Below are 21634 nucleotides of genomic sequence, written 5' to 3' on the forward strand. Positions count from 1 at the left end.
TATTGTGTTTCTTTTATTTCTATCCAACTTTTTTTAATTATTATTATTGAACATTTAAGTGATACTGAGAATATGCTTCACATATAATAGAAGCAAACGTTACCCTTTTACAGTCATTTAGCGAAGCACCGGAATATTTAGCCTATATATTTTAGGAAATATTGTTCACTATCCCATGTGAAAGTGAGTCACAGCTGTTTGTCTCTTTGAATGGGACCTGTTTATTTTTATGCAAGCTATTTCCCAGCCACGCAAGAGTTACTGCATCTCGTTCAGTATGCGCTGGACCAATCAGAGGAACATATAATTTAACCTTATTATCTCTTGTCCCTTGACATTCAAGATATTAGCTGTCAGGTTCAGGTGTTCGTTTGCTAGAAGGAAAAGCAACAAGCAGTAACAAGCGTACCTTTATGCCTGCAAGACATTAACCTTTTCAGTGCCAGAGAGGAAGAGAAACATTTGATAGAAATATAAATTTAGATGCAGGTGTATACCATAAGCCGGTGCTTTTGGAAGCTTTTGAGTGGATATAACAATATAACGATGAGTGGATATAACAATATAACGATGAGTGGATATAACAATATAACGATGAGTGGATATAACAATATAACGATGAGTGGATATAACAATATAACGATGAGTGGATATAACAATATAACGATGAGTGGATATAACAATATAAATCTGATTAGCCTTTTCCATTAGGAACTCTTTAACAGCAGCAAGTAGAGGGTGACATAGATGTAAAATACAAGAGTCAGCACCTATAATTATGAATAAAAAGCAATGTTCTATACCAGTTTCTATACGATGGTATGGCTAGAAAATTATAGCTAAGCACAGGTGTTTCTGTTTCAGTTATAAAGCTCTGTAGCTATTGTAAAGTGATACATTACATTCCCTGGTTTCCAACAGGTTCAGAAACAATATGGTATCATTAAGTGTAAGTGTACGAACTGGGATCCTAGCTCATCTCTGAATTCTAGCTAATGAAATCCAATTGGCTAAACTGAGGTTAAAATAACCACAATGTGACTGTACTGGTTTTAGTAAACGGCAGCAGAGCAAGAGGGTCCACGCACTCTAATAACTTTAGGCACGTTTATTTAAACATGTGGGATACTGCAAAATCTGAACCAAGATAGGGTCTTTGTCAAGCTTGGGTCAAAACAACGCACGTCTCACATGTTCTAATCAACGTGCCTGAAGTTATTGGAGTGCCTGGACCCTCTCTCTGCTACTGGTATCTAGAACTGTTGGGCTAGTGCTGACCCATGGTCTAGCTAAGCACCCTTTTCTTAATGTGAATTGAGTGAGGTTCCCCTTTCTACTTTGCTATACCTGTTTTAATGTCAAGTTTGCCCGTTCAGATTTAATTTGCTACAATTCCAAGTCTAGTAAATAACCATGTAAGTGTTCAGTAATGAAGGATTTATAAGCAAATGTAGCGATTCTAACTTACACTGTAAATGCTGAGATGTAGATTTTGATAAAATATGTACATGGTAAAACTCACGCACTTATTTTATTAGATATGGAAGATGTAGTATTGCTAATTTGTGATGAAGACAATAGCAATGCAAAGTTCCCAATGGCATTTTATAAAACTGAAGATTCACTCCTTAAAACAATGGCAAAAAACACATCAAAATTCTAGTGTTTCAAGGTGCAAACACTTTTAGAAAGCCAGAAAACAACACAGAGTAATATATGACGAATGGACAGGAAAATTGATTAATAGACTGGTGTGTATTCCTCTCCTGCTACTGTAAAAAAAAAAAAAATAACAACAAAAAAACACCCAAGACCTCATTAAATACTAATCTAGCAAGCTAGTTTTCTACCCTACCCTAAAACTTTTGTGTCAATATACTCCATCCCCTCTAGCATGTAAGCTCATCGAGCAGGGCCCTCAACCCCTTTGTTCCTGTGCATCAAACTTGTCTGGTTTTAACTACGTGTCTGTTCGTCCACCCATTGTACAGCGCTGAGGAATCTGTTGGTGCTTTATAAATAGTAATAATAAGTTGGTAGACAGATTTATGACATTTTGAAATATAGAGCTTTGTATGTAGCGTACTTATTATTTAACACATACTTCATTATAATATTAAAGGAAAATATAAACAACCTGTGGATATTTAAATCTCATTTTAAAGAAAATATGGTGGATACAATCTAAATTCATGAGGATAAATTTCTATATGCTAAATTCTTCTGTAAATCAATTTTTGTACTTGAAACCTTAATTATCTACAAGATCCTCAAACAGATAAATATGCCCAACGGAATAACATTGACATTTCCACTCTATATCCTTTCTTTATTTTGTTGTCGTGTATCCATATAATACAGCAATTCTCTCATCCCACCTTCTGGGGGATAAACAATCAAACAAAAGCAAACGTGTCCATTCACGACAAGTGCAGCCTGATGTTCGACAGTCTCCAATAAAAAAAGTGTCTGAGTCCCTCGAGAATACTGGGAGTCATGTTTCATAGAATGACAAGAGCAGCATCAGATTTACTTAGGTGCTGAAAACAGAGCATTTCATTTCATTACTGACGGATACATCATATTCTTATGTGTAGAATATCGTCAAGGTCCCTACCTAGGGTCGCCACACTTGATTCTAAGCCAAAAGAAAAAAAGAAAAAGCAGATATTGCGAGAGAGCATCAAAACTACAAATTCTTTACATGACCAAATTAGTCATTTTTTTGTCATCATGGAGGACAACAAGATGTTTTATGTTCTTTTTGCTTTATTATTGTGTCTTCAAGACCGGATTTACGTCAAAGGCCAAGAGTGCAGACTAATAGGAAAGTTTGATCTTCATGGATTTCTGGAATCAAAAAACCATCATCTTATCATCGGTGGTATGTTCCCCTTTCATTTCAGGACTATACTTACAAATGACACATCAATGGAAGAACCCAAGTCTCCTAAATGTGAAGGGTAAGTCATGGGCTCAGACGGTTTATGGATCTAATGTAATATAATTAAAAGGCAATTTATACTGATTTAAAATGGTGTTTCCTACAAGTATTTCCAGTGAAGAAATGAATTGTTTGTTTCAGTTAATTTTCTTCATGTTGCCTATCTCAAAGAGAAGAATAGGACAGAGAGTCTCAGAGTTTTAGCACATCTCATGATATATCAAACACTGTATCCTACATATAGTGAGTTGTAATTAGTTGTAATTAGTTTAAACATAATCGAAATATCCAGGTGTTAGGGAAACTCTAAAATATCTAACTTTTCTTACACTGCTAATGTGGTCCTATAATTTGAAGGCTGATTTTCAAGTCACAACATTTTACTGTTTAGTAAAAAAACAGCCAAGTGCTTAGTAAAAAAATATTTACATTTATTTCAGTTTCAAGTCGGACTGAAATTTTGAATGTACCTTTGCACAAATAATGGAAATATTGCACAAGACCACAAGCCCTCTGAGTGCTTTTTTCTGGGATGCCATTTTATTTCAATTACATTTTCCTTCTCACACAGGTTTTATGTCTAATTAGCAATCTATCTATGAAATGTCAGTATCTAGAACTAGGGGTTCTGATTTAACTCATTATTGCTTTAGTCTCATAACCTAAACTTCATAATCTTTTTCTGATGTTTAACTGCTTAAACATCGATTTAAAAAAAAAAAAAAAAGTTGCCGTTTTTACAGTCTAGTCCCTAAAGATCGTATGCCAGCATACGTCCTGCAAATGTAACATTGTTAGCACTCAACAAACTTGTAGTTTATTAATTGAGTGGGTGATCTCGTCGTATGTTAGAATTAGCTTCTCAAAGGGCAGATTGTTATGACAGCTTAGATCATCAATAGTAGAGACTGGATACCGCACTTACCAAATAACCCAGGTGCTTTGAAGCAGTAACGTTTTGACCCGGCCGGGTCTTTTAAGCTTGATAAAGACCCGGTAGGGTCAAAACGTTGCTGCTTTTGTTCCAATAAAGCTGCTATTTTTGTTATCCTGGAGTGCCTGAACCATTTTTTATTCGACATAGCTTAGACCATGTAGGTCTTTAACGGTTCAAACTGTAACTCTTTGGAAGTACATTTATTTAACAATAAGAGGCAACATTTGGACTAAAATTGTTAGATCATTTTTATGAGCATACATTTCATTCGTATGTCTCATAAACTATACACTTAAATGTATTCTTTAATGTGAAATATTGAGCAAGGCCTGGCTAAACTGGTGTCAATCATTGACTAGTTCCAAATCTGTCCAATTTTGGTCAGCTGTAGATTCACCTTTTCTATTACTTGATAGCTATTGTGTCACTAGTTTAAATTAAATTTGTGTATTGTGTACTGTGTATTATAGGAATATAATGCCAGCAAGAGTTAGATAAGATAGATCCTTTGTGATTTGAATATCTCAAGAACTCGGAGAATACACACAATACAGGCATCAACACAATGTATATTTGTTATTTTTACATTTAGTAGAAGATTAGTATTAGAGCTAGGTTTAAGTTTCCTTGAAACGTATGCAACACTGGGGCATATATGTTGCAGTTTGCTGAGACTGGTAAGAGTCTTACTCCCAGGCAGCAACTGCTGTTGGTAAGTGAGGGTCCTTAATTTAACCCCTCTCCTGTTATTGACATGCTGTGTGAGGAATGAGCTACAGAAACAGCACAAAAAAAATAGCACTATTAAGAACCAGTCACGCCATACAATATGCTTTTTATTACGCAGTATGACATTACCAACCATGCAGTAGATGATTCGAAAATGTAAATAGATATTATATCTGTGCTTCAACTATGAATACACATTTATTATACACAGCTAGATTTAGTAGAATCTGATGCAGTTTGCAGTGGCATTGCTACGTACAGCAAAAGTGGTATTCAGTTAGTATCATGCTGTAAACAATTAGTAAAGGATTCTGACAGGACTATGAACATTCTTTAGGATATCTTAGAAACCTCAATGCTATTTGCTGTACACTGAATGACTGTAGTTTCATGGGTTGAATAAATGCCTTTTTACTGGTGTACATGTTATGTTTATAAGGTGGTTAATCCCTTTAATGCTACACAGTGGTCAAGATATGCTCAGTTTTCTATAAAAAGTGCCTCTAAAAATCTAGGATGTTCTATATACAGTGAGGGAATATTTGATCCCCTGCTGATTTTGAACGTTTGCCCACTGACAAAGAAATGATCAGTCTATAAATTTAATTGTAGGTGTATTTTAATAGTGAGAGACAGAATAACAAAAAAAAATCTGGAAAAACACATGTCAAAAAAGTTATAAATTGATTTGCATGTCAATGAGTGAAACATGTATTTGACCCCTTTTCCACTTGGTACTTGGTGGCAAAACCCTTGTTGGTAATCACAGTGGTCAGATGTTTCTTGTAGTTGGCCACCAGGTTTGCACACATCTCAGGAGGGATTTTGTCCCACTCCTCTTTGCAGGTCCTCTCCAAGTCATTAAGGTTTTGAGGCTGGCGTTTGGCCACTCAAACCTTCATCTCCCTCCACAGATTTTCTATGGGATTAAGGTCTGTAGACGGGGTAAGCAACTCCAGGACCTTAATGTGCTTCTTGAGCCACTTCTTTGTTGCCTTGGCTGCGTTTTTTGGGTCATTGTCATGCTGGAATATCCATCCACGACACATTTTCAATGCCCTGGCTAAGGGAAGGAGGTTCTCACACGAGATTCGACGGTACATGGCCCCGTCCATCGTCCCTTTAATGCGGTGCAGTTGTCCTGTCCCCTTAGCAGAAAAACACCCCCAAGCATAATCTTTCCATCTCCATGTTTGACGGTGGGGATGGTGTTTTGGGGGTCATAGGCAACATTTCTCCTTCTCCAAACACGGAGAGTTGAGTTGATGCCAAAAAACTCGATTTTGGTCTCATCTGACCACAACACTTTCACCCAGTTCTCCTCTGAATCATTCAGATGTTCACTAGCAAACTTCAGACGGGCCTGGACATGTGTTTTCTTGAGTAGGGGGACCTTGCGGGCGCTGCAGGATTTTACTCCTTTACGGAGTGTTACCAATTGTTTTCTTGGTGACTATAGTCCCAGGTGTCTTGAGATCATTAACAAGATCCTCCTAGTTCTGGGATGATTCCTCACCGCTCTCATGATCATTGAAACTCCACGAGGTGAGATCTTGCATGGAGCACCAGACCGAGGGAGACTAACGTTTTTTTTGTGTTTCTTCCATTTGCAAATAATCACACCAAGCTGCTTGGCACTGGTCTTGTAGCCCATTCCAACCTTGTGTAGGTCTACAATCTTGTCCCTGACATACTTGGACAGCTCTTGGCCATGGTGGAGAGTATGGAATCTGATTGATTTTTTCTGTGGACAGGTGTATTTTATACAGGTAACGAGCTGAGATTAGGAGCACTCCCTTTAAGAGAGTACTCCTAATCTCAGCTTGTTACCTATATAAAAGACACCTGGGAGTCAGAAATCTTGCTGTTTGATAGGGGATCAAATACTTATTTCACTCACTGACATGCAAATCAATGTATAACTTTTTTGACATGCGTTTTTTCTGGATTTTTTTGTTTTTGTTATTATGTCTCTCACTGTTAAAATACACCTACCATTAAAATTATAGACTGATCATTTCTTTGTCAGTGGGCAAACATTCAAAATCAGCAGGGGATCAAATACTTTTTTTCCTCACTGTATGCAACCCCAACACCCTAATGTTATTGATATCCTGCTTAATTTTCAATAAAATGTTGGAGACAAAATAATGCCTCTGAAATGGTTTATACTTATAATCAACTTTTTTTTTTTTTTTTTTTTTACTTGGTGGTAGCATATAACTTGGGGGCCCCCCACCACCCAGGGGCCTATTTAGGTGTAAAACCTCTTGCATGTGTATTTCTACAACAAGTTGCTTAGTTGTGAGGAAAGCCTTTCTAGAACTGGACTAGATCTTAGGTGGGCTTATCATTTAAGCCCAGAATTTTACCTCTATGAAAAAAAAGTGTTTTTTTTTCTTCTACTTCTAAACAATCTTTGCTCTATGTGGATGGCATTACCTGATATATATCAGTGAATGCATGACAAGAGATTTCCTGGCGGCATCCAACCCGTTGTCATAGCAGAATTTATAGAAACAATGATGCTTGCAGTAACAATACATAGAGTGAAATAAGTAACATGTACCCAACATAGCTATAATAATTTGTCATTATCACTCAGGTTTGGTTAGTGCTGTTATATCCACCACATTCTTTAAGACATATAGATTACTGCGATATGTAGAATTCATGTACTGATTAATTAAGGACTTGATCTCCTTCCTGCACCATTTTAATTCTAAATATCACAGGGCAATGCTTTTCCAGAGGACTCCTCTTCTGTAGAGGACGCAACCCTAGATGCACTGGATGATATCCGAAGTAGAGGTAGACTCACCCACACTTCTGGTGAGGTCCAGATTAAAAAGGCAAAATTTACTGTTTTTAAATAATTGAAAAATGTTTGGGCACTTCTCCAAAGTGTTAGATCAGATTATCCTACAACAGAGCTGTATATTGCTCCAAAAACAGCCAAAAATGACTCTTCTTTAAATAAAATGGTTATATCCATGCACTTAAAAATACTCTAGTCCTGTAAAGTCATCCTGTAACATATTGACTTACAACTATGTATGTTAATATCATCGGTTATAGAGATATAGAACACATCATTATACTAAAAGTCAGACAACACCTCCAATTATATGATGTGAGACAGTGCCACTTAATGCACCATATGTGAAGATTGGGGTCCTCATGGGCACTCTTACAAGTCTGTGACTACATAGCCTCATATGCAGCAAACTGCAATGCACTGGCTACTTATCAGCAATTTGAGCTACAGTAGCTCTTTTGTGTGATTGGACCAGATGTTTTTCTAAACTAAAGAGGTTTAAATTTGTTAACCTTTCTTCATAACTAAAATATTCCATTCCTTTTATTAATTTTGTACCCCGCCATAATATCCTTCTTTAGAACACCAAAATAGCCTAGAACCCAAAATAGCACAGATATTCAAGGTGTGGTCTTACCAGTGATTATAAAGAGGCAAAATTATATTTGTAACCTGAGAATTAATGCCCCCCTTTTCTTTTTTTTATAATTCTTTATTTTTGTTTGCACAGTATAACAAATCGTCTTGAAACGCCACGATAGCTGTGACAAGCATGATATAACAGTCAGCATAAAACAGTTACATGGCTTGTGCTTGGACTGCACATTTTGTGGTTTTGTAATCATATAACGTTTGTCCTGCAGACCTACATGTAGTGGAGTTCGTAGTATTTAGACAAAGGCCATACCTTCGCAGGTGTGCTCAGCTTGCCTTAGATGCTTACCGGCGCTGAGGTGTCGTGGAGGTTTACCTTTCTATGTGTATAGTGCGGACGGTAGCATTATAAATGTTGTGCGCTATTCAGAAGGAGTGAAATTTGTGTCTTACGACATGATAAGTGTTGTTAATTACCCTGTAACCATGGGTGGGGGGTGGGGGGGGGTGGGGGGGAGTACCAGTGGCCTGCTCTGTCAGTGACTGGTATGTGGTGCTCTGTGACATCGGGCGCTGTTGGTGCTGTGGGAGTAATAGCATTTTGCGGCTCTCGTGTTGAGAGGGTAGGTGTGCTTTGTAATTCGGTCTCACTTAGACCTATGGCAGTGCTGCCGAGTGGTAAGGAGTGATCAACTTTAAACCAGGAGGGAAGGGAGATAGAAAACAGAGCCTGATAGGCAGGTAACACAAAAAAATAAAAATAAAAAATGAAAGGCAACTTGTTTGTTATATACAATGTTAGGCTTAGAAGTCCATATGGATGCGGACACAGTCCCATTCGTCCTTCTGGTCCGCTCAGGTCGTAACGGCAGCATATTTCGTGGTATTGAGCTGTCGGGGGACAAATGGAAGAGACGTCGCGGGGTCACCCATCCTAGATGGTGCAGTGGACGGTCTTTGCCCTCTTGAAGGTAAGGAGTCCTTTCGTAGGTCCAAAGTGGGCAGAAGGTCGCGTGCGCCCTGCATGTCTTGAACGGTGTATTGGCTGTTTCCGTGGCTTACTTGTAGTGCATGCGGGCCCCTCCATTTGTAGGTGATGGTTTGTGTGCGAAGTAGGGGTGTGAAGGGTTGGAGAGAGCGGCGCCAGGTCATTGTGGACTGTGTAAAATGAGGTCTGTGTAAAATGAGAGCGACATGCCCTCTAATACGTAGGGGGTCTGGGTTCTGGTTGCATTCATCACCGCCATTTTGTCCCTGTTGCTGGGGAAACGTACTAGTAGATCCCTGGGTAGGGTACTTAAGGCTTTGGCTGGCCGTGGGAGATGAAACATCCCCTCGGGGGTTAACCTGTTTGGCATGCTTAGGTGTGAGGAGGGCTGTGAGGAGCCGCCGTACAAAGTGGGGCAGCTCAGCCTCCGGCGTTTCCTCCGCTATTCCCCTGATCTTTATGTTCCTGCTTCTTCTTTGATCTTCCAGTGTAGCAAATTGTTTTTCAAATTGTAAATTCTGTCTCTGCAGCTCAGAGACCTTTTGTTGTAGCTGCTGTGTTTGTTTGGCGTTCTGGTTCGCGCCGTGTTCTAGGGCACCCATGCGGCCTGTCAGGCCCTGTAGGTCTGTTCGTATCTGGGCCATGTCAGCCTGCAGAGCGAGCTGTACCCCAGCGAGCAGTTCTTTCAGCACCGCCGTGGTGACTGGGGTGGAATCAGCTTGTGGGGGAGACTGGCGAGGGTTCTGTGGGGCAGTATTGATATCTACCTCTGGGCCTGTTGTGAGGTCGTCCGAGAAGTCGGAATACTCGTCCGGGAAGGCGGCCATGTCAGGGCCTATTGCGCTCCGTGCCTGTCTCCAGAGATCGCCTATGCTCGATTGTTGCCGTGGCATTGTCGGGCTTGGGTTTCTTCATTTTCCTTCCCATTTCCACCTCAGCAGCCTTGACGCCCGTTTTATGTTAAGTTTGGCCGGTGTTATAGGGGTAAAAGTATTCTTTTTGTCCAGAGCTCAGACAGCGTGCGGCCACTCAGTGCAGTAGCTTGGCTCCGCCCCCAATGCCCCTTTTTATACATGACAATATCTTACTGGCCTTAGCTACTGCTAATTGACATTGCACATTGTTGCCTACTGTTGCAAACCTAGCCATTTCAGACTATTTATTTATTTATTTATTTATTATTGCCATTTATATAGCGCCAACAGATTCCGTAGCGCTTTACAATATTATGAGAGGGGGATTTAACTATAAATAGGACAATTACAAATAAACTTACAGGAACAATAGGTTGAAGAGGACCCTGCTCAAACGAGCTTACATTCTATAGGAGGTGGGGTGTAAAACACATTAGGGCAGGAATTTACAATCAAATAAGGTGGGCTGCCCTTTAGGAGAGGGCAAGAGACAGGTATGTGAGGTAAGGGTTAGTCTTGGAGACTATAGAACTGTGTCTTTAAAGGTTGTCCTAAGCACTGCTGCCATATTGTGTTAAATGTAAATTTGCTTTCTGTATTGAACTGTATGATTGCCTGTATCCTATAGTATTTGTATGCTAGCAGCCGAAAGCCGCTAGCATTTACATGGTTGTTTCACGAACAGCAACTTTACCGGCTGTTCATGAAATGAAATAAGTACCGAACCCAAGCCCACACACTGAGGGTCATGTGGCGCCAATTAACAGATTGCAACATTGTTGCAATCGGTAGTTAAGTGCTTTCCTAGGTGGCCGTCGTTCGACTACCGACCACGCGGCGTTCGGCCATCTTGGATCCTTTGTCTCCCCAGCGGTGTTTTGTCGTCGAGTGCCTGGAACTGAAAACGGCTACTCGACAGCACGAGCACCGCTGTACTTCCAGGCCGTTCGGGAGCTCCGGTCTTTCCCTATTGTGGTTCCACATCGGTGTTTGGTACTTTCAGACGATTTTAGTAATAAAGTGTATTTTGTGCGGCATTCGGTCGTTTTAGCTGGGATCTGAGCGATACTCTCACGAAATGTGTACTCAGACCCCAGCTATCTACCGAACATCTGTTCGTGCAAATAAAGTGGATATTATTGAAGTTATAGATTTTCATGTGAATTGCCGGTTCTGCTGCATGGAGGGATTATCCAGGGACAGAGGGATAATCCATAAAAACAGTGTATTTCAGTGGGAGAATCCCTCTCGTGCAGCAGTGCCTGATGGGAGAAATGTTCCAAATGTTAAGTCCCCCATGTAGTCCCCTACTGTATTACCCCTGCTATGTCAGTAAGGAAACCCCTTGCATGGGGACTTGCATAAATACTGGAAGCTGTGAATAAAGACCTCAGTTGACTCCCAGCACGGTGTTTTGTCCGGTTACTGGGAGATTTGGGATATTGCCTTACTTTTCAGCGCTGACTGTGGATTTACCCTTAATACCAGCGGAGATCATGGGATTTAATAGTGCCGCTCCGCTACACCTACTTTGCTGTCTATAACAATTCCCAAATTCTTCTTCTGTGTTGTTATGCCTCATTCACTACCATTTAGGGTGTAAGATCATGTCCATGAAGTCTCACTGCTTGATTCTCTGCGATTTAGGCATTAAATAATTTTATTTATGAAGCTACAGTCATACTTTCCTGCATGTGACTTACACAGCCTTCCTAAACACTTCCTGTAAAGAGAGAGTTAATGTTTAAACATTCTGTTTAAAGAATGTCTTGTCTCCATCTCTGTTAATAGCCTTCTAGACCCTGCAGAAGCCTCCTGTGTATGACTGAAGTTCAATTTACAGAGCAGAAGATAAAAACTTCTGAAGCAAGTTATCGTGTGATTGAAAATGAAACCATTTGTTTAATGCAGGCTGTGTCAGTCACAGGCAGGGGAGGTATGGATAGGGCTGCATAAGCAGAAACAAAAGTTATTTAACTACCAAATGGCAGAGAACTGAGTAGTGAAACTGCAGGGCCATGATCTATACACCAAAACTGCTTCATAAACCCAAAGTTGTTTTGATTGCCTTATAGTGATGTTTATTTTTTTGTTGATTTCTGTTCAACATGTATTCTGTATCCAAATACAATGACTGTAACCAATTACTATTAAAGAATAACGGTTATATTTTGGCTATTATTTACTACAGTAAACACTGTAATAAATCTTACATGGAATTAAAATTATATATATATCAAAACGCTAGATTATAATATCTAGTTGCAAAGCGAAAATCAATGAACTTTACAAGGAGTTCATTGAGTCACAGAAAATTCAATTATCTTTTGCATTCAATGCGGTCATTTAGTGGTAATTTCAAGTGAAATCCTTTTACTGTTAACATCCCCCATGTCTCCCTAGCGATGATTCCCAGCAGTGCTTTCGGTCCAAACTGATTCTTCTCTCTGACAGTTGCCCCAAAACTGTTTCATTGGGGGTTCACCTGTTTACGTTTAGTCATTACTCTTTGGAAATAAAAATCACTAGATCTTACAAAAAAGTGAGCTTATTCAGTGATAACTACCCACAGATCTACCCCACCTGGAGGTAGTTATTTACTGGGTAAGCTCACATTTCTGTAAGAATGATTTATAAGGGAATTAAAAATGTAAGGCCCAAATAGCCAACCTTTAACATAGCTGATTTATTTTTACTTTTTTTTTAATAGTTTTTTCACAATGTAGCCATTTATTTATTTATTTTAGACAAAGTGCTGTACAGTTTCGTATGACATTAATCAGATCAGTCCTGTTAGGTATAATACAATAGCACGAGTCAGACATGAACTTCCCAGAATTATATTGTAACAACACATTGAGACATTACAAACACATTAGTGGTAAATTATAATGAATCTTCAGAGTATAGTTTAACCATTGGTATGTAGAGAAGGCAGCAGTGTAAATAACTATATATGTATGTGACGTGTATGCCCAGTCCATTCTGGGGCTATTTCCCATCGAGTTAGAAATGAATTAAGAACATGGATTGTCAGGGCTGGATGATTGCCTGAGAGGGGGATACAGATTAACAGAGTTAGAGACAGGGGGAAGGAGTTCCTTATGTATCGGAATCTGCAGTTAAGAGGTGGCATATGTATACTTTTTATTGGTGTGGGAATATCACAAATAGTACCCTATCTGTACCAGGGATGGGGGTGGAGGAGTGTTATTCCATGTATGAGATATACTGAGATTCTTTTTCCTTTGTGCAATAATTGTATCCATGGATCCCATAGCTTTGTACAGGGGATACCTATGGATAAGGGAGAAGCTGAGTTCTTCCATAACCCATATGGAGTCCACCTTCTGGATCTACTCTCTCACAGATGCTGCAGTAGATCTTTTCCAGCACAGGGGTATCAGTAGGTTGGCTGCTGTGAGCTGCTGTGATCTGGGTAGTTAGAGTTGCAGTTAGTGTTTGGGCATCGTAAAATGGAAGAGATAGAACAGTAATGACTTGGGTTCAATAGGGACTTGGATGCCCATTATGGTTTCAATTATTTTAACAATTTGCGCCCAATATGTGTGAATGGGAGGGTAGGTCCACCAAATATGTACAGTTGTGCCTGGTGTCTGTGGGCACCTCCAGCATCTATCAGGCACTGTTGGATAAAATTTGAGAATCTGAGTTGGTGTATAGTGCCATCTGCTTTTGTTTTGTACTTGCTTTCTTGGATATTAGTATTGCGAGAGGATTTGTGGGCTTTTGTGAATACTTGGAGTTACATTGTTACATAGGCTGAAAAGAGTCGTGTCCATCACGTTCAGCCTTCCCCACATCTGTTTTTTGCTATTGATCCAGAAGGCAAAAATAAAAATAGTGTTAATTTAAATGCGTGTTTGTGCAATGAACTTATTTCTTTGATTTTTACCAATAAATATACTAATACTTTCCTAATCATTTAGAAAAATGAATGATGCTTATGTCACAATTTTAACAATTTTGCATTTTTGAAATAAATTGGTAAGCTGTATATTAAATACAATGTATCCTTTTGAATGGGCATGTGACTAAAAATGTCACTATAGCTACAATGTAATAAAATAAGCGTTCACATGGCAACAATGATAAGGGCATCTGTGACATTCTAGAGAGAATTGAGCATTTTGTGTGTAGCTTTTAGTGTTGTCCCGAACAGTTCGCCAGGAACCGTTCACCGGCGAACATAGCGTGTTCGCGGTCGCAATGTTCGGTCCGCCCCCTATTCGTCATGGAGGTGGGAGGGTCTGGGAGGGAGGGTCTGTTGCTGATTGGCTGGAATGTGTCTGTTGACTGTGAGGTACAGGGTCAAAGTTTACTCAATGATGACAAATAGGGGGCGGACCGAACATCGCGCGTGTTCGTGACCGCGAACACGCTATGTTCGCCAGCGAACGGTTCCTGGCGAACTGTTCGGGACATCACTAGTAGCTTTATAATTAGGAAATTAAACCCTTAATTATAGTGTTTAGAAGAGTCACATTCCCTTGGTCATTAAAAGATATACAAAATAAAGAAATGAGTGTATATATGTGTACAATGACTACACAGTTCCTATGAATAAGTGTATTATGCACAAAACACATTCTTTATGTCTTTTTTATTTTCTCCTTCCTTGAGAAGATGCCTATACACTTTCAGATTTTGTATAAATTATGTTTTATTCTTTTTGAATCTTTACTTTGGATTTCCACTAATGGCCCTTTGAGAAGTGTGTTATTTTAAACTATATACTAATAAGTAACACAAAACATAAGTATATTATTATATGCAGGCCTCCCAATAGCCCTGACTTAGGCAGGACAGTCCCTGTGTTAGGGTCCTGTCCTGCAGTCTTGATTTAGTTCCTTGATGTCCTGCATCGCGTTGTGAAGGTCACTGTAACCATGCAGTAAGTGCTTTGGCAGCGCTGTTTGCATGGCCCTAAAATTAGGTGCCAGCCGGGAGGCTGTTATGCTCCATCTGTGTTTTATGGGTGTGCCTGCCAGTTATAAGCAGCTATTATGGGTGTCATCAGTGATGGGAGTAAAATAACTGGTGATGTCCCTCTCAAGGCCTGTCTGAATTTCATACCTTCCAAAGTTGGAGAGTGTACTAGGAATTCCCTTTTTGTTGTCGGGGTTACTGAGCTGTAAAATAAAATTATACAGAGGGAAATGTATACATTCGGCTCAGCAGCTACTTTCTTAAAGGGCCACTACACACCCCAAAGCACTTCAGCTTGCTAAGGTGTCTTATGCGTGAGAAGTATCCTAATTTAAAGGGACACTATAGTCAACAAAACAACTTTAGCTTAATATAGCAGTTTTGGTGTATAGATCATGTCCCTGCAGTCTCACTGCTTGAAAAACTTTGTTTATGAACCCTAGTCACACCCCCTTGCATGTGCACAGCCTTCGTAAACACTTGTAAAGTAAACACCTGTAAAGAGTCATCTACAGTTTATCCTTCTTGTATGGCAAGTTCTGTTTTATTTAGATTTTCTTATCCCCTGCTATGTTAATAGCTTGCTAGACCCTGCAAGAGCCTCATGTATGTGATTAAAGTTCAATTTACAGAGAAAGAGACAATTGTTTAAGGTAAATTACAGCTGATTAAAAGTGAAACCAGTTTTTTTCATGCATGCTGTGTCAGTCAGAGTCAGGGGAGGTGTGACAAGGGCTGCATAAACAGAAACAAAGGGACTTAACTCCTAAATGGCAATAAATTGAGCAGTGAAACTTGAGAAGCATGATCTATACACTAAAACTGCTTCATTAAGCTAAAGTTGTTTAGGTGACTATAGTGTTCCTTTAACACCCCTTTATAAAAGTGCTGATTTCTATAAATTATTGAACACCCCCCTGGCTGTTTGATTTAGCCTATGTCAATTAGGGAGGAAGCACAGAAAGAATGGCAAAATTCCAGATGTTTTCTTTTTATTCAGCGGGGGGGCTGGTCAAAGAAGAAGCTTAAAGGGTTACTCCAACAAGCCACATCACTAGAGAAGCATTGGACAGTTTTCAATATACAAAGTGTCAGCACTTCAAGTAGTCTTACACTTACTTCTTAAAAAAGGAAAAAGTATGACAAAATATTATTGTAGGTATAGTCTTTATTCACCTCCACAGTGGTTAATATGCATTGACCAAATAGGTAAATATATTTCTGGTATTATGATCAGAAATAAAATGGTATAGAGAATCCGAAGTTCAGTATTGCAGTAATGTCTTTGCAAGAATTACTTCAAGCGGGATAACAATCAAACAGAGCCACAAGCAACAATACCTAGTCGTTAGGACTTCAATAGCTGACGGATAGGGACCTTAGCCTAGCCGATAAGAGTTATCAACTTGAACTGAACCAGAGATTGCGCTTATTAGTTTGGTTTCTTAAAACTCTCCGTGCAAGATGCTAAAGGATGGTGCTCCCCCACTCTAATCAGGTGTAACCCCCGCTCCAACAGTTTACCACCTAAGCAATTAAAAGAATGATGTAATTCTGCAATACATTAAACCGCAACAAGAATCACAGTTGAATAACTTGTATCACCTGCAACGTTTCCCTACAATGACACTGAACACTAGCTTGCTCTTCTAGTATTGTCTATTTAAACCCTTCCCTCAAAGGTGCACACCGACGACAACTCCCCACTTCGTTCTGATGTGCATTCTGTTATGATGGTTTACTTCCTGATATGTGAATTGATTATTGTTACTTTGCTATACTTTTAACCCAAACAAGACCCACAGTACAATCACACTATTATGTGTTAACGTAATCGTGTGATTGATGACCAAACACTAAACGGTAACATACTTTTTCCGACTGAAGGGTCGAATGTTAATTTCTTATATAAGCTTAACGAACAACTCGGTGGCACCTGTTTAAAACTCAATGTGAGTTTATGCCTATATTTGAACTGTAAACCCCACACTGTTTTTGCCTGCAACCTCTACATACTACACTTGTTCAATTTCTCTTTATATTTGTCAATACTACAACTAAAATGAAAAATAAAGATTGTCAAAAAAATAAATCAAACAGAGATTATTTATCAAGTAGTTAAAAAGAAAAATCCTTGTGAATAAAGATTAAATTAACAAAAGTGGTATAAAATATAATGATAACCACTAGTAAGCCCAGTACATGCAGTTAAGCAGTGAGTGGGTGAACAAGTTTCACCCTTCCGTTGGAGCAACTAAAACAGTGTGAAGTCCTTTCTTTAAGCCGCGAAAGTTGGGGTAGAACCGGAGGGACGCCGTTGCCTCAAACCGCTAGAAATGTACTGCTGGTACAGGAGAGAAACAGATGATCCTCATCTCATCAACGCGTTTCGCCCGTACTTGGTGGTCTTTTTCAAGATAGTGAGGAGTCCTATCATAGTATATATACCCTGTAGAATTATGCTGTCTGTCTGGATTTCTTAAAGGCACATGTGTCCTTCTGTGGCAGGACTTTTCATGTGTAAGCCATCACTTCCCCTAATATAGATGCATCTATAGATTCAAGAGTGCATAAATCAATATGTATACACATATATATATATATATATATTTGTGTGTGTGTGTGTGTGTGTATGTATGTATAAAGTTTATGTATATATTCATACATGTGTGTATATGTGAATAGGTGTATGTGTACATGTATATTGGTCACATTTATATATGTGAAGTTACATGTATTGGTGCTCGTGTGTGGATGTATGTATTGGTGTGCATGTACATATATTTGTGCATTTGGTTGCATTTGTATGTATATTGTTGTATGTACTTGTGTATATTGTGTATGTATTTGTGTATACTTGTACATAAACACCACTTGTGTAGATGTATATGTACATGTGTGTGAGTCTGTGTATGTTGGATACAGGCCTTCATGCATATCCTGTAACTCTTGGATGGGAATTCATGCATTCTTAATATAAGTAATTATTTTTTTACTCTCCCCTTCTAGCACCATCTTCTGCACTGTTTGCTTGTTTTTTTTTTCTCTCTCTCCCCCCTCACTCTAATTTTCAAACAAGATATTTACGACCTTCTGTAAGAATGGTGTATATTTTCTAACAAACCTGTGTCTTATCTGCACTCATGTCGCTTTAACCCCTGTATCAAAACTCAACTGTGATTTCTATGTGTCGTCTTGCTCAGAAATGCTGTGAACTTGAGAAAGGGAGGTTCTCCCGAAAGCTTGTCATTAAAATAAGCCGATTTCTATGGATATTGTGGTTCCCATTTAGTGTGTTTATTATTCTCCTCATTTATCTTCCTTCCCTCCTAATTTTTTCACTAGAGAGACTGAGGGTATCTGTGGATATTTGTATTATTAAGTATATTTTGTGGGTTTAGTTTTTTTGGGGGGGCTTTTACATGAAGACTGGTGCCCTAAATATCAATTTTACTTTGTTTTACTGTTATTTATATGTAATCCACTTTTATGTGTCATCTAATTTTATCACATGGGAGAAGGCTTCATATTTGCTTAAGTCTCTGTTACTACAACTAATAGCAGCACTTTTTCACATTAGAGAAATCAACTAATCAGAAACAAACAGAAGCAATAAGTCTTCCCTCCTTCTAACACTTCCTCTTTCTTTGCTGCTCCTCACCAGCACAGGTCAGAGTACCACTGCCTCCTGTTTTTATATGGGTTGCTGTGGGTTTGTGATTTACTTGCAGTTTATGCTGAATGTTTTGCTTGTCACTTTGTATACCTTGTAGTTTCATTTGCCCAGCTTATATACATATCTGTTCCTTTATTATTTTCCTTATTTTTCTTCCTGTTTTCCTCTGAAAGGCATTTGGGGCTTATTGAATTTTTTTTTTTGTCATTTGTTTGTAAACTTGTGTTTCTTCTGCTACTCGGGTCCATGGAAGGCTCCCTCGGGCTGCCTTCCCTTGCCTCCCCGAGCCCGAGGACCGCGGTGAACGTCTCTGCCGGTGTCTATTTTCGAACAAACCTGTGTCTTATCTTCACTCATGTCGCTTTATCCCCTGTATCACAACTCAACTGTGAATTCTATTTGTCGTCTTGCTCAGAAATGCTGTAAACATGGGAAAGGGAGGTTCTCCCGAAAGCTTGTCATTAAAATAAGCTGATTTCTATGGATATTGTGGTTCCCATTTAGTGTGTTTATTATTCTCCTCATTTATCCTCCTTCCCTCCTCATTTTTTCACTAGAGAGACTGAGGGTATCTGTGGATATTTGTATTATTAAGTATATTTTGTGGGTTTAGTTTTTTCTTTTGGCTTTTACATGAAGACTGGTGCCCTAAAATCAATGTTACTTTGTTTTTACTGTTATTTATATGTAATCCACTTTTATGTGTCATCTAATTTTATCACATGGCATAAGGCTTCATATTTGCTTAAGTCTCTGTTACTACAACTAATAGCAGCACAACAGAGGGGTAGGGGAGATCACCAAAGGACATGGGAGATCACTAAGGGACAGGAGGGGAGGGGAGAGTACTAAGGGACGGGGGGGGGGGGGGGGGGGGGAGAGTACTAAGGGACAGGAGGGGGGAGCTCTGAGGGATGGGTGGGTGGAGCACTAAGGGGCAGGTGGGCAAGGGAGAGCATTAAGAGACAGGAAGGGAGGGGAGAGCACTAATTGACAGGAGATAGAGTAGAGCACTATAAAAAATAAAGAGCTGCTCCCCTCTTAACCCCTATCCTACCCCACAAACCCTCTCTTTCAAACTACACACATACACAATGCATCCTTACACATACACATACATTTAGTAATTATAAAAAAAAACAGAGTGAGGAAGACAGAATGATCTATAAGATTAGGCAGAAAGAGGCTAAGCAAGTTATAAGAGCTTTCAAATCACACACAGAAGAGAAAATAGCACAGTCAGTAAAAAAGGGGGACAAAACTTTTTGTTAGATACATAAATGAGAAAAGACAAGTAAAACAAGGATTAGTTAGATTAAAAACAAAAGAAGGAAGGTATGTAGAAGAGGATAAAGGTCTAGCTGACTGCCTCAATGAATATTTTCATTCGGTATTTACAGATGAAAATGAAGAAAAGGGACCTCAGTTAAGAAAAAGGATAAATGAGTCATTTATTACATGTGAGTTTACAGAGGAAGAGGTTCTATTTCAACTGTCAAAAGTAAAGACAAATAAGTCAATGGGACCTGATGGAATACACCCAAAGCTATTAAAAGAGCTTAGTGGTGTACTAGCAAAACCATTAACAGATTTATTTAATCAATCATTGATAACAGGAGTAGTCCCAGAAGATTGGAAGTTGGCGAATGTTGTGCTCATTCACAAGAAAGGTAATAGGGAGGAGTGGGGCAACTATAGACCAGTAAGCCTTACTTCAGTAGTGGGGAAAGTGATGGAAACCATGTTAAAGGATAGGATTGTTGAACATCTAAAAACACATGGTTTTCAAGATCAGAGACAACATGGATTTACTTCAGGGAAATCATGCCAAACTAATCTTATTGATTTTTTTGATTGGGTAACTAAAATTATAGATCAGGGTGGTGCAGTGGACATTGCTTACCTAGATTTCAGTAAGACTTTTGACACTGTTGCACATAGAAGGCTTATTAATAAACTGCGGTATTTAAGTTTGGATTCCAATATTGCTGAATGGGTAAGGCAGTGGCAACAGAGGGTTGTAGTCAGTAGAGTATATTCGAAGCATGGGCTTGTCACCAGTGGGGTACCTCAGGGATCTGTACTTGGACCCATTCTCTTTAATATTTTTATTAGTGATATTGCAGAAGGTCTTGATGGTAAGATATGTCTTTTTGCTGATGATACTAAGATATGTAACAGGGTTGATGTTCCAGGAGGGATAAGCCAAATGGCTAATGATTTAGATAAACTAGAAAAATGGTCAGAGTTGTGGCAACTGACATTTAATGTGGATAAGTGCAAGATAATGCATATTGGACGTAAAAACCCAAGGGCACAGTACAGAATATTTGATAGAGTCCTAACCTCAACATCTGAGGAAAGGGATTTAGGGGTGATTATTTCTGAGGACTTAAAGGTAGGCAGACAATGTAATAGAGCAGCAGGAAATGCTAGCAGAATGCTTGGTTGTATAGGGAGAGGTATTAGCAGTAGAAAGAGGGAAGTGCTCATGCCATTGTACAGAACACTGGTGAGACCTCACTTGGAGTATTGTACGCAGTACTGGAGACCGTATCTTCAGAAGGATATTGATACCTTAGAGAGAGTTCAGAGAAGGGCTACTAAACTGGTTCATGGATTGCAGGATAAAACTTACCAGGAAAGGTTAAAGGATCTTAACATGTATAGCTTGGAGGAAGGACGAGACAGGGGGGATATGATAGAAACATTTAAATACATAAAGGGAATCAACACAGTGAAGGAGGAGACTATATTTAAAAAAGAAAAACTACCACAACAAGAGGACATAGTCTTAAATTGGAGGGACAAAGGTTTAAAAATAATATCAGGAAGTATTACATTACTGAGAGTGTAGTGGATGCATGGAATAGCCTTCCAGCTGAAGTGGTAGAGTTTAACACAGTAAATGAGTTTAAGCATGTGTGGGATAGGCATAAGGCTATCCTAACTATAAGATAAGGCCAGGGACTAATGAAAGTATTTAGAAAATTGGGAGGACTAGATGGGCCGAATGGTTCTTATCTGCCGTCACATTCTATGTTTCTATGTTACACAGAAACACACAATGCATCCCCCCCCCCC

At 39.2% G+C, this 21634-nt stretch overlaps 1 protein-coding gene across 1 annotated transcript in view; it reads left to right on the forward strand.

Annotated features, from left to right (window-relative positions):
- The first annotated feature begins 2512 nt into the window (after positions 1-2512).
- LOC134585585 (vomeronasal type-2 receptor 1-like) overlaps positions 2513-21634 on the forward strand; it is a 51170-nt gene continuing 32048 nt past the window's right edge. Inside the window, exon 1 of the mRNA XM_063441024.1 lies at positions 2513-2963. Within this exon, the coding sequence (XP_063297094.1) occupies positions 2590-2963 (374 nt within the window). The 5' untranslated portion in view covers positions 2513-2589. The remainder of the gene's footprint in view (positions 2964-21634) is intronic.

The sequence above is a fragment of the Pelobates fuscus genome, chromosome 2 (assembly GCF_036172605.1).
Source record: "Pelobates fuscus isolate aPelFus1 chromosome 2, aPelFus1.pri, whole genome shotgun sequence".
Taxonomy (NCBI): Eukaryota; Metazoa; Chordata; class Amphibia; order Anura; family Pelobatidae; genus Pelobates; species Pelobates fuscus.